Genomic DNA, 13406 nt, shown 5'->3' on the forward strand with positions numbered 1-13406 from the left:
TCATGAAGCTGTGCAGGGAAATGGCCTTGTGCGCACATTGGGATGGACACTGCACGGGTTGAAGGGAAACGGCGTAACTTTTGGTCCACAAACTTTTGCCCTAGCTTGGCAATACACATTTCTCAGTCGAGAGTAAAGCAAACCTCATCAATCCGAATGCCAGCCCTCCCCCTTTGCCATCGTCGTCCTCCAATATCAAAGAGAGCAGTATACGCAAAGGAAGGTACCTAATAAGAGGAGCCTGAGCGGCCCAGGGTGCGGGGGTTAGACACGGGACTGAAGGCCTCTCTTTTTAGGCCAGTACCGCCCAAGCCACCCATACCACCGCCGCTGACACTGCGACCACCCTCGCTCTCCATCTGGCTTTGGTCTCTCTGGGAAAGTCCATTCTTGTCTCCATCCTGGCGCATGAACAGACCGCCAGAAGAAGACGCTTCAGAGCCGAGACGCTGCGGGGTTGGACGAGTTGGAATGGGGTAGCTACTTGTGCTGCTTGTGCTGCGGACATTACCGACACCACCGGCAGCGCCAACACCACCGACTCCGCCAACACTACCCATGCCACCAATGCCAATGAGACCACTGAGACCCCTGATGCCGCCGCCGCCGACGACTCTTCCGCCAACTCCTCCAGCGCTCTTCTGGACACGGCCACCCTGGGTGTGACGGAGAAGGCCAAGGTCGTCCTTCATCAGCTCCTTGAGCTCGCGCACCCTCTTGCGGATCTCGTTGCTCTTCTGCTTGTTATGCATGGCGTCGGCGAAGGACTCGAGGTTCGTCATGGTGTCGCTGACAATGGTGTTCTGGGCGCGGGTATCCTGGAACTCGTCGTCTTCGTAGAGCGCGTGCTGGGCCTGGACGTTGTTGCCCCATTGGCACATGGAAGAGTTCTGGTGGACGATGAGGTGGCGGAAGACTTCGGTAGGGTACTTGCCGCCGTTGAGGGCGACGGCGGTGAGGACGTCGCGCTGGCTGAGGTCGCGGTTGTCCTTGAGCTTCTCCAGGATCTTCTTATAGAGGACGTGGTCTTTGATGGTCTCGCGCCAAAAGGTGGTCTCGAGGTCCTCCAGGATGATCTCCAGAAGCTGGGAGTCGACCTTGTTGATGAGAGTCTTGACGAACTTGCGGGCGTCGGAGAGGCTGTCTTGGTACCACTCGTGATTGGCCGCGAGGACGGCCTTGTCGACCCAGACGGCGGTATGGCAGCGGATGAAGAGGTCCTTTAGGACCTTGTTGTACTCGCCGTCATAGTTGACGGCGACAATGGCCTCGAGAGCGAGATAGTCGACGAGGTCGGGGCGGCGCTCGCGCTCGGGGAGGTTCTTGTCCTTGAGAGAGTTGCAGAGGGACTGGTAGATGGTGTTGTCCGAGATGCAACGGCGGAAGGCGTTGGCGTCGATGCGAGACTCGATGCGGCCCAGAAGAGCGGGAGTGAAGGTGGCAGTCTCACGAATGCTGCTCTTGGCCTCTTTGACGCGTCGGACGCGCTCCTCGGGGGTGATGACGGTGGTACCGCGGTCGCGCCCACGGTTCGACATGATGATTGAGTCGATGAAGTGATGTGGGATAAGATAATGAGAGTGTGAGAGGGGGCCTCTTTGCCGGAGCAGGAATCTGCTTCAACAGAAATGAGAATCATGTCTTGAGAATGAGTGAAATGAGAGTGCTTACCTCGATCTTCAGCTTCCCGTCGAAGCCCTCACAGCACGCGCCGATGTGACGTTCTTGCAAGAAAGAAAGGAGTAATAATTGTGCTACTTGTCTGTATCTTGCCAGTCAGGGATTTATCACAGCAAGATACACAAGTAATTGTGTAGGAAGAATTGGGTTGACGGAAGGAGAAGGACTCGGATCTGAAGAGTGATGGAGGAGGGAGAAGGAGGATGAGAGTGAGAGAGGGCGTTGAAGGGTGAGAAGGTGGGGAGAGATCGAGGTGAATGAGAACCAAAAGAAGGACCTCACCTTGCAGTAGGAAGGAGCGACTGACCTCAAGCCAACGAAAGTTTCGGGCGGCTGGACAGTAGCAAATGTTTTATTTGCTTATGGAAGATAAGTATTGAGAGGATCAAGTAATCAAGTGATGAGGGAAATGAGAGCTTACCCAGGTCGTAGTGTGTCAGAGAGGTCGGCTTTGAATATTTGATGATAGTGCAAGGTAAAGAGAGGGCGGAAAGGTTAAAGGGCATTTTCATCAACAGGTGATTCCCCACAAACTATTTAAGCAGGCACTGTAGTCCTTCTCCTTCCCGCATCGTCCTGTTCCGTCTCTATCGTGTATATTCGTCTTTATCTTAAATGGGATGGAGCGAGCGGGACGGGCGGTGAGCGTGGCAGCTGACTTAGGTATGTTGAAATTCTGGGAATGGAGAACACATGCTGCAAAGTATGTTAGTGATGCATGGTGAATGATGGACATAGCTGGGGCTTTCATATGTTCATCTTCCGTATCATCTTGCTCCAAGGGAGCTTGAGAAAAGTCATGACATTCTCATGCAATCGCAAGAAGGATGGTAACATCACTTTCACTAAGCTTGATACAAAGGCAAGAACATTACATTGACTATTTGTGAGGTTTGTTTTGCAACGAATTACATGGCTGCCACCCGGCCTGGGATCCTTGGTGTGCTCCCATATCTGTCATCAAGTCATGATCTCATGATTAAATCATTCCAAACAAAGCATGCGCCTTCCAATGTTCCTTGCCAATCTTACCACATCCACCGTTATGCAACTATGATAAGCCTGCCTTTCCTTAAGCCAAAAAGACGACGTAAATCAAAATGTTGAAATCATGCTGCCAATGGGTTGATACCGAGGACCTTCATCCCATTCTCGAATACTTGTCTTGCATTCTCATAAAGCACCGCTCGCGCAAGATCAACAGCCGGGTCGTCGGCAGTCTCTTCCTCCTCCTCTTCGTCCTCACCCTCATCGTCGTCAAGACATATCACAAGCTGCTCGGCCAGCCGATACAGGAACGTCAAGACGGCCGACGGCTCAAGCGTCTTGTATGCGGCATTCACAACATCGGGGTATTGTGCCATGAGCCGCAGGAGATTCGTGTACTCTTCCTCCTCGAGATGGGTATAGTCGACCTCGCCCAGAGCAGCCGGGTCAGCATCAAGCTGTTTAATGTTTAAACAAAGTCGGGTGTAATGAAGTTGGAGAGCAGCGCCGGTCTCGCTCTCAAATTCGGTCATCTTCTTGCTATCAAACGAGTAGCCATTGCTGCGCTTTGTGTGCATGTCTTGGGCCAGAAGCGATGTAATACCGAACGGTTCCGCGGCGGCAAGAGGAGCCCCGGCGTTCTGCTCCGTTGCCATGGCGTCTTTGACTGCGTTGGCGCATTGGTTCAGCATGTCCCCCAACAGGTGCGCGTTACCGAGCTGTGATGACAGGCCCTGGACCTTGCCAAAGTTGACGTGCTGAATCTTCTTGGCGAGATCATCCCTTCCCATCAGCTCGAGTGCTTTAATCACGCCGCGGAAGTGAGAGTCCTGCTCAGACGCGACGACATAGATCATCTTGTCAAATGCAAACTTCTTCTCGCGATCGAGGACTGCCGCTAGGTCACGGGAGAAGTACATGGTCGTGCCGGTGCGGTTCCGGATCATGCCGGTGCCGAGACCTTTTGCGCCATGCTTCTTGAAGTCGATGAGCCAGGACCCATCACTCTCTTCCGATATTCCCTTCTCTTTCAGGACTGTCTCCACTTCGGCGATGGACTCCGAGGTGACCTGAGACTCGCCGGCATACTCGTCAAACTTGATACCGAGACGGGCATAGGCTTTGGTGTAGTCCTCGACGTAGACATTGCGGAACCTGGTGGTCAAGGCTACGGCTTCGGCATCGCCTTCTTCCCATTTCTTAGAAAAGGCATCGCGTTCGGCGTAGATGCCCTGTGATTCAATCTCGGCTGTGTTCTTCCCTTCGTCTTTTGCCTTTGTGCTTGCCTCTTGCTCGGGCTTGAACAACTCGTTGATTTGATTGTGTACGTCGAGGAGGTGACGGATGGGATCCTTGGCGAAGGCCTCTTCTGAGCCAAACTTGTTCCAGCCGACAGCAAGAAGGGCAATATTCTTGCCCCAGTCACCCAAGAAATTCAGTCGGCCAACCTCCCACCCCATTCGTTCGTGCAAGTTGGCGATGGAAGCACCATTGATTGTGCTGCGAAGGTGTCTGCCTTCAAACTCTTGCGCAATGTTGGGTGACGAGAACTCGACAATGACCTTTTTGCGCCCCGAGTCTGCAGAGGAATGGTCTCGCAGGCCACACGAGTCATCTCCACCATAGAGCTCTTTGCGATCGGCGATAAAAGGTAGTAAGAGCCTGGGGAGGAAGAAGGGATGAGAAAAGATGCGAATGTGGACGCCGTCGACGAACGGGAAAGTATAGAGGGGTGACTTGGGGAACTGCGTTGGATGCTGTGAGCAATGTGCTTGTAGCTTGTTTGAAGCTTGTTTGATTTCAGCCGGGCGGGTTGTCTCTTACCTTGTCAAGCAGCGCGGCTGCAGCATCTCCATTTGCTTTAATCTTGAGACGGGGGAGGATAATAGCAAGGTCGCCCATGGAGATGGCAGCCGTCGACTGAATAGCCTCATATGCAACTGCCGGGTCGCATCCCACCACCTCAGCCACAATCTGCGCTATGTACGATCGAAAGATGTCAAGCGGGCGTACCAGCACCTCGGCAACCGGGAAAGAAGGAAGGGGAGTGTCGAGGCTGAGCTTCTCGAGGGAAGATTGAAGACCGCTGATGGAAAGAGTCGCCATGATGACAAGTTGAAGCTTACATGCCCTTTCTGCACAGCTTGACTTGTCGTGTGAGAAGGAAGAGAGATAGGAAAATCCGTCACAAACGATATGGGATTCATGGAACCCTTCTTCAACGGAGGCTGAGCTTGACTGAGTTGGGTGGTGTGCAGTGAGTTGGGCATGAAGGTGTGTGTCATGGTTACAAGTATCGACGCGGCAACACCAGATTGGACTCGGCTGCAGCGCGTGCTGCAGCAGTCGAATCAATCAAGGGTCCTTGCTGGGGTATTGGCTTCCCTTGGTTGGGTTGGCTTGTCGAACCTGCTCTGATAGGTTGCCTTATTTTCCCATTCGTGTGCAATCTTCAACGCCCTGCGATTGGGTTTCTCCAACACCACCAGGGCGGCTTGGGCCGTGATAAGCTTATCCCAAAGGGGATACCGAGTTTACCAGGACGTCAGCAATACATGCCTGTCTGACACGTGGCAGGGGGGGTGGAGGAGGTTGCCTGGGCTTCGGGTTCGGGTCCTTTTGAAATCGGTGGTGGCTCATAAAGAGATCCTGCTGCCTGTCCCGCTTGTCGAACCGTTGACGACAAAAGTTCCCTCAAGGGAAATCTGGGCACCGCTCCCGTGATGCAAGCGCTGAGGCCCTGGCTGTCCTGTTGCTGCCAAGGCGATAGAGAGTGAGTCACTGGAGCTGTTGATTGGCAGTTAGCTGCTGTTCAAGGTGCCAAGCTCTACGTCATGTCTCTGGAGCAAGATGTTCGGTGTTGCTTTGCCGATTAGCCAAGATAGCAGTTGCGGGTTTGGACAGGCTCGGTATCGTTGTCGCCGACTGTCCTAGCAAATTTGTCCTGGTAGTTCAAGAAGGCCGATATCGCCTCTGCGTCGTCTTCGAAAGTAATCCATTCCACTTGTGCAAAAGGTGGGTCTCCGTCGTGGCAGAGAGTTGTTGGTGTCAACCGGAGCCGTCACTTGGCCTTCTGCTGAGCTGTCGCTGGACTCTTGTGTAGGATTCCTGTCTCCGTGCCGACTTTGAAACAAGCTTGCGCCTGAGTCAAGTAGTTTGAGCAAGAACACCACGATGAATCCCATTGCCGCTACCATGAGGAAGAAGGCACAGAGAAAGTAGTACCATGTACGCGGAACGGTGATGATACCATCACAGCTGAAAACCGCAGCGATATTGAGTAATGGTTGAGACATCTGTTGTATGTTTTAGGGATTGTGCACAAGTTTTGTGAGACTGTTGGTTTGACTTACGATGGTCGTCCAAGACAAAACTTTCAGCTCCAGAGGCTGGGTTATCTCGTTTATCTTTAGTTGCAAGACGTACTGAGTCAGATTAGAACAAGCCCTTCAGGAACTTCTCAACATGACGGGAGGGGATTGCCACTCGTGTACTCTACCTTTTGTCTCTCGGCGGCGCCACGATCAAGCATCGACTTGCATGTTGTTTGTAGGACGCCAAGTTTCCGGTGAGTGTTGCTCATTTCGTTCAATGTTCCCCGGACTTGGGACAAGGGAAGCACGCAGTTCCACGTGTTTCCGTTGGGACCGTTATCCTGCAGAAAGTATTGCACGTCTGTTTCCATGAAAATCGAGGCACTGCTAAGTATGTCGTCAAGGACTTGGGCAAGGTCAATCAGAAGCTCTTCGGCTTCGCCGATGTTGACCTCAAACTCGTCGACCTTTCTCTGGGCTTCTTGACGAGCTGTAGGAATGCGAGACGCTTTTAAAAGTTCTTTTAGAAGCTTCTTGTGCTTCTTCGGCTATGGAGTAAACAAGTGTATTAGTTTGACAGTCCAGGGAGAAAGGAGACCTCGGAGTTTTGATCTTACCGCGGCTTTGATGATCTTCTCAAGGTGTCCGTAGAGTGATTCCCATTCACCATATACATGGTTAAGTCGTACCTCAAACACACGGATATAGTACTGGCGAGGCTCCCATTCCGATTTCGTCGCGTCGCCTCGTCCTCGGCAAAGTGGGTCGAATGTTATTTCGTCCTCAGGATCGTTTTCGTCAGAGTCGTTTTCGTCAGAGTCCTTTTCGTCAGAGTCCTTTTCGTAGCGTGCTATCATGTCGGGCGATGGATCATCGAGTTCGTCTTCAAACCAGCTCTCAATGAGGGCTACTCCGGTCCATCGACGTTGATCGTAGCCTGTGACCATCACACTCATATGACTCGAGTAGATGACATCGATAGAGTGGGCATCGAAGTTTGCGTCCGTAAGACTCCTCAAAAATGTAATCTCTGTGGATGATCTGAGGGGCTCTTCATTAGACCTTTTCTTCCGATCATCATTCTTCAGCATAGTCGTTTCACGAAAAGCTCTGATTGGAAGCGAAAGTTGAAGGAGAAATGTGTCTGGTCCTTCCGTCTAGAGTAAATGTCAGTACTTCGTGTCATCGAACCTGAAGCAATGACAACGATTTTCATCACTCACGGCGAAAGAAACACCAATGCTACACTTTGCAACGAGGTAGTTGTAAATGAAGCGAGTCACATTCCTACAGAGGGACTCTGGAGAGGACGCAAGAAGAGCGACAATGGCCCAGGCGTTCAGGTCAACCACATAGCTAAGGTATCAGTAAGTTAGCCGTGGTAGGTGTGCAACATGAGGTCAACCCTACATCAATCTGCGTTCTGCCTCGATGAAGTCACTGCTCTCGGTAGTTGGTTCCTCATTATAGCGCTGGGAGTGTTCAAGTCAGCCTCCGTACCTTAGTTGACTGAATATTGCCACCTTGATGAGGGTACCTTCTTGCTCGCCTCTCTCAACAATTGCCTCGCTGTTAGGCCTCCAAGAAAGGGCCGAAAGACAGGTGAAGTGCCGATGTTGTTGCTATCAATGAGGAGGGCCACTTTGTTTTCAGGCACGCTGTCGTCTTCTTCTACTAATTGCCGTAGCGTTGCACCTCGAAGAACATCGAGGAAGAGATCGAGCCGAAACTTGTCTGCGGCCCAGTTCTCTGCGGTCCGCAAAGAGTGCAACAGGTGTTCTTCCTCGGCATCTGCCAATGTCAAGCCTACAGCTTTAAGCCTGGCCTCAAGCCATGAGGAATTTTCCCAGCCACTAGGAAACTTCCTTCGGTTGAAAAATCGTTCGGGCCACGCAAATGCTCCTGCTCTGTTTGGGACTTGCACATCCATCGGCTTCGGCAGCTCAGTTGGTTTAGCCGGTTCTGTTCGGGATGTCGCATGTTGGGGCGCGAAACGACAGTTTGGAGCCGGTTCCGTTTGGTGTATGGTCATGGTCATTCCTCTCGCGCTTTGGGTTTCGTTGTCGCTCGTTCTCTGTCAACCCGAATCACCTCGATTTCGATAATGGGCTCCTTGATGGCGCCTTGCTCCACAACGCTTTTAATTGAAAACAACAAACAGCACCAATCCTCAAAATACAGTCAGAACCCTTGCTTTTCCTTTTTTCCCTTTCCTGGTCCAGATGTATGGTTTGCAATTCGCTTTTGTTGTTTTCCTTTCCGTCGAACCTGTTGTTTATTGCTGAGAACTCCCGGTGTTGTTTTGTGTATCCCCAATGAAACAATTCCCGATCGAATATTAAGTTCTCCCCGTCTTTCTCTCTATTATATATGGTTGTGGTGGGTGTGTTGGTTGTGGGAAGTGTCGTGGTGTAAGTGTTGCCGAACGTGAAGCCTTTCGACACGGCAACGCGAACACCTGGGGTATCCGCAGTTAACGCAAGGATCGGTGACGACGTTCATGCCACCTTGACCACAGTAGCACTATAGCTATCGTCAGCAACGATAGATTGCGAGGAGGGCAGCTCCGTGGTGGGAGTCTGGATAGAGATCTTTGGATGACGTACACAGGTCCACCGGAACGTGTACTTCTTGCGTGGTGGCTATTGGTGGGACGGCCCGTCAGTGGCTGAGAAGTTGATATGTGAGGAGGTGTATGGCATGGCAGATATTCCGAAAAGTAGAAAGAAGGGTGTTTGATATACCATGGTCCGGATGTCCACAGGCTCCTCTTAAAGCTCGTTTCTGAAATCGACCTCTTCACCGTCGTTTACGTTCCACACCCCCCACAACACCCTTTTGCTGTGTCGATTGGGTTCACTGTGCATATGGTGTGTCTGGAGACCGAGTGACTGAAGTGATCACGCGGAAAGGCTGGCTTGCAAAATCAGGGCTGTCAAAGACGTTGGGTTTCGAAGGTGGTGTGGAGGGCAATCGAGGATTGGTTAGGCGTCCAGGTTGCCTGCTCGTAAAAAAGCGGCCAATTGGGTATTATAGACGGAGAAGAGGCCGTCTCTTCGGAGAAGTTTAGGAATGGTACCGTGTTCCACGAGCTACGAGCTGTAATGCAATCGTCCGAGGATCGCGACACGCTCAATTCTTTCACAGGAGGGCTCATTTCCGCTGCGTTTTCAAATTTGGTGCGAGTCACCTGACAAACAGTGGCTTACATCATCACCCCTGTCTATCCGTATCTCCCAGTAGCTTTTCATGCCAGGTCGCCTCGGGTTTATGATTGCTTCTGGGACGACTCCCTTGGAACGAAAATGCATTACAAAGAAGAAAACAAGCGCACAACAAACGGCTTATCTGCACAAGGTGAGGTGTAGCATGCAGGCCTAGCAAGCCTGTTGCCGAGACTTGACCTGAACAGTTGCTTCGCCCGGGTAATTGAGCTCTCAAAGAGGCCAAGGTTCCGTGCATGTCATTGATCAGTGTTGGACATTGTGAGATGTTTGAGGAGAGATTTATACCCACTCACGTGCCATCCCCGAGTGACAACTGCATTGGTACGTTGCAGTTGTACCAAGCACGGACGGGCACAGTGGGCCCTCAGTGGCTTGCCAGCTTGATTCTCAGCTCACCTAAGGTAGCTGATGTAATAAATATTCGGTCATGTGACACAGAGTGCCGAAGGCCAGCCCCTTTTCTCCAGACGGATACGTAGACATGAACCGGTATCCTTCACCGCGTATCTGTTATCAGGCAAAACACATGTCATCTGGGTCCTTGGATAGGTACGCAAACTAATAATACAACCTTACTTCACTTTGGGTGCTCATTTACGGATACATGTCTTGCAAAGACAGTCTTCGCCTCTGGAGATACCGGTAGCTCGCTCGTGCCAATTGCCTGGACGGACACCGAGCTAGTCCGCCCCAGCTTCGCGACTACCACCGCGACCACCGCCACATCGTGAACCATTTCGCTGAGCATCGTGGCTCCAATAGACACGTTCCGTTGAGTTTCTCACGCTCCCCGTAGGAGTATCACAGATCGAAATGAAAAATGATAAAAAAAAACCCGTGTGACTCGGACTTTTTGGCTCAAACGACTCACAACTGGTCGACGTTTAGCCGGAATGTGCACTTTCATCAAATCCGCAACGGCACGACCTTGGCCTATTGGTTGCCTCTCAGATGCCTTTTGACCACAGCCACTCTACAACCCGAACCCACCCGAATTCCTACTCTAGAAGCTGTCACCGATCAAGAATGGGGAGGGGGGTAAGGCACCATCCTCGGTTTCACATCGCTTGAGAATTTGAGGCCAGTCATGGCGATGGTGTCTCGGGATACAACTGCCAAACATGCACACACATGGTGCTGTGTGCACCAGTAGCATCACTCGCAACATGCCCAGTGTTCGGTGTCTCAAAGGAATGAATGTGTCTCACCGATATCGGCATCCGCCCAATCTCGCGTACCACAATCAGATGGGTGGCTGCAACACCATAATAAACTGGCCACGATCAAGGCTTGGCATTGCAGAAACGACTTTATCGTAAGGACGATCATCGTTGCCTACCTATAGACAGATTGTTGTTTTCACCGAACCCTTTGCCGTGCATCACAGCGGTACAGCCTGTAGCAGGAAGAGCCCCATCACAATCAGTGATGCACGCATCAGCCTGAGCCCATGTGATGCATCCATGTCTTTTCCGAACTGCGCGGTGCTTCGCTCAGTGGTCTCTTTCGGGTTACTCTCATGAGTCTTTGAAATGGTCTCCGACGATCCAGTCGTAGAATGGCCAGCCTCGACATGTGCCCTCCCACCCGAGCCAACTGAACCTGGCTCACTTGGTCAGGAAGCAAGGAATTCAACGTCACGCTCCAAATTGCGTCGAACTGCCATATCGGTCCACCTGCACACAGCCAAGCACCGCCAACTGTATCTTGCCTCGCTCCGTGACCAATGCCATGGCTTCGGGAAGACGTTAGAAAGACCCTCATTTTCATTTCCATGTGTCTTTGATTACCTACCTTACCTTACATCCAACATGGCTGCAGGAGGATCCCCATTCACAGGTCGGCTAGAAGCATCTCCTACGACTCCGGGCAATCAAATCGCATCGTCACACTGTATTGACCTTCGTGTAATCGGTCTGTAATTGTGTTGCGCACTCTTTCGGCTTGGTGCAGTTGGAGTTCGGAAGTTCAGGGGTTCTATTGGTCAACAAGGGAATTGGCAAAACAAACAGCGATCGCAATGCCCCTGCACCGTCACCTGCTCACACTCATCCTACCTTAAGCCCGGACGGCGCCGATATGAGGTACGTTTGCTTCTTATCATGGTCCGGAGCGTGCCCTGTCCCACCACAGCGAGAGCCTTGAGGCAACTTGCAGTCGTGAAGTCGCTCTGAAAGTCCTTTTTTTTGCAACAGACCCAAAGAGACTAAACAAGATTGCAAGTACCACAAGAAAAAGCCTGATCAGCTCCAGACGTTGGTGGTTCAGTTCTTCCTGAATTTCTAAGCCGAAAACGAAACATCCCGGTAGCCTGCAAGGAAAGGGGCCATCCATCTTGCGCACGACGCGTAAAATAAGCTCATGGGGGCCGGCAGCGATTGCATCGTCTGTAGTAATTGAGTAAAATTGGTAATGCGATCGGTCTGAATGCGTCTTCTTATGTCGGCCGGTAACAGCATGTTCTTAAGGTGAGCATTGCTCTCGCCCGAGGAGGAGGATGTGAACCAGCTTATCCTCAAGTACCTTAGTTCAAATGGCCCCAGTCAGCTAGTCCAACTCATACGCATTCGCCATCACACTTACTTTTACATTGTTGATGCCAGTCGGCCTTTCTAGTCTGCTGTGAGACAAAAAGCCCTCGTAAGCCATGTCGTTCCTCCCCCGACCACGACTCTCAATGCTTGTAGGAAGGATTGATTACCAGGGCATTCCTGCGTCGACAAGGGGACTGATGTGGGAAACGACCTCCATCTTTCATGTAGCAGACACTTAGTGTCATTTGTGCCATCATCCTCAGACCATGCACCTTGATCTTGCAGGGCCATGTACTGAATATTGTCCTGAAAATCCCAAGAAACCAGACACAATTATACCGTAGAAACACCGACATCTTGTTCTCCCACCATTGATTAGATTACCCGTTCTGATTGTAAGAAGTTGGTACTTTATGAACTCCAGTTTTCGAAGGTCCTGCTTGACATGTCATAGATGGTCCTTCTATCTTTTATGCGTGAGATGATCAACATTTCGGAGCTCCTCAGCGTTCCCCCTTGGTTGTATCTCCTTCTCCGCCTGTAGTTGAAGCAAAGCAAGCTTTCTCTCGTCAGCTGCGAGTTTCGAATTAATTGAATTTGACTCAAACTTCACTCACATATGCATAAGGAGGCAAGTCCTCGTCTGAAACTGATTAGGAGTTGTGCAAAATTTAAGACCTGTCAGCGGCGCTCATGAGTAGCAGCCCGGAACCTCAGTTCCTTTTTGAAAGCTTCACAGTCTTGTGTCGAGAAGCTGCGATTAGGCTAGTGGCTTTCTAGAGGAAAACTTAGCTTCCAGAACATCTTGAACCCACGCCGGATCTCAGTAAGACATGAATAGCACTTTGGGGCTTCTCTCGGTCACCCATCGCTCAGAGAGAAGTTTACTTCTATCGACATGAAAGACGACCCAACATTTACTATCTCCTGAATAATGCTTATAAGATCTTGCAAAATATCTCTAATCTCCAACATCAAATTCTTGAAGACGTGAGTTTTATGCCTGTACTTCTCAGCAACAACAGCTGCAGGTGATAGTCGGGCTTCACAAAGGGAATTCTTATGTCTTCGATGCTAACCCAAACGTTATCCATTGTCATGACTTGTCTCAGGGGGAATGTCAAACCTCTCTGTCAATAATCTGCCCCAAGTAGAGGCACACGGAGTCCCATACATACTTGATCTGATCAAGCCGAATTGACAAAACTGCGGAAGAATTAACCAACCGCGCGGATACCAGTAGGTTCTTATGGCGTCGTCTTGTCAACTGCAAGTATCCCTCCCGAAACGATCTTCTTTGTCAATGTCATAGCGTGCGACTTGGTCATTCATATCTTCGTTTTCATCAAACCACATGCAGTTGTCGATGGCAGAGTAGGCTGGCCATCTCCATTTATCATGACTAGTGCCACGAGGGCACGAGGAACCCGATATCTCTAGATGACCTCAGAGGCTCATCACCCTTTTAACACATTTGTCGCTTCGTAAAGCTTCTGACGCACCTCTCCATACGCGGAAGGGAAGATTAAATTCTGGGCAGAAACTTGTTTGCACCCAGCCTTGGCAACTGAATTAGCAAGTGATTGAGGCACTGGAACTAGTATCAATGCCCTCATCGCTATATTTCATACCGAAATTGATTCATCTATTGAGCTTCGTGAACA

At 50.9% G+C, this 13406-nt stretch overlaps 4 protein-coding genes across 4 annotated transcripts; all 4 read right to left on the bottom strand.

The window, feature by feature from the left end:
- Positions 1-227: 227 nt before the first annotated feature.
- CORC01_03776 (uncharacterized protein) lies at positions 228-1538 on the bottom strand (the record flags this gene model as incomplete). The annotated part of the gene is made up of 1 exon (XM_022615425.1): positions 228-1538. The coding sequence occupies one exon, from the start codon at positions 1536-1538 to the stop codon at positions 228-230; it is 1311 nt and encodes a 436-aa protein (XP_022478090.1).
- Positions 1539-2789: 1251 nt separating this feature from the next.
- Positions 2790-4773, bottom strand: CORC01_03777 (arginyl-tRNA synthetase; the record flags this gene model as incomplete). Its single annotated transcript, XM_022615426.1, has 2 exons — positions 2790-4424; positions 4492-4773. 2 exons carry the CDS (start codon positions 4771-4773, stop codon positions 2790-2792), a joined length of 1917 nt encoding a protein of 638 aa, XP_022478091.1.
- Positions 4774-5597: 824 nt separating this feature from the next.
- CORC01_03778 (uncharacterized protein) lies at positions 5598-7911 on the bottom strand (the record flags this gene model as incomplete). Its single annotated transcript, XM_022615427.1, has 7 exons — positions 5598-5963; positions 6021-6092; positions 6167-6529; positions 6599-7138; positions 7205-7337; positions 7392-7453; positions 7519-7911. The coding sequence occupies 7 exons, from the start codon at positions 7909-7911 to the stop codon at positions 5598-5600; spliced, it is 1929 nt and encodes a 642-aa protein (XP_022478092.1).
- A 434-nt stretch (positions 7912-8345) lies between these two features.
- On the bottom strand, positions 8346-8483 carry CORC01_03779 (uncharacterized protein; the record flags this gene model as incomplete). Its single annotated transcript, XM_022615428.1, has 1 exon — positions 8346-8483. One exon carries the CDS (start codon positions 8481-8483, stop codon positions 8346-8348), a length of 138 nt encoding a protein of 45 aa, XP_022478093.1.
- Between the last annotated feature and the right edge of the window lie 4923 nt (positions 8484-13406).

This window comes from Colletotrichum orchidophilum (assembly GCF_001831195.1).
Source record: "Colletotrichum orchidophilum strain IMI 309357 chromosome Unknown Scaffold_23.1, whole genome shotgun sequence".
Classification (NCBI taxonomy): domain Eukaryota; kingdom Fungi; phylum Ascomycota; class Sordariomycetes; order Glomerellales; family Glomerellaceae; genus Colletotrichum; species Colletotrichum orchidophilum.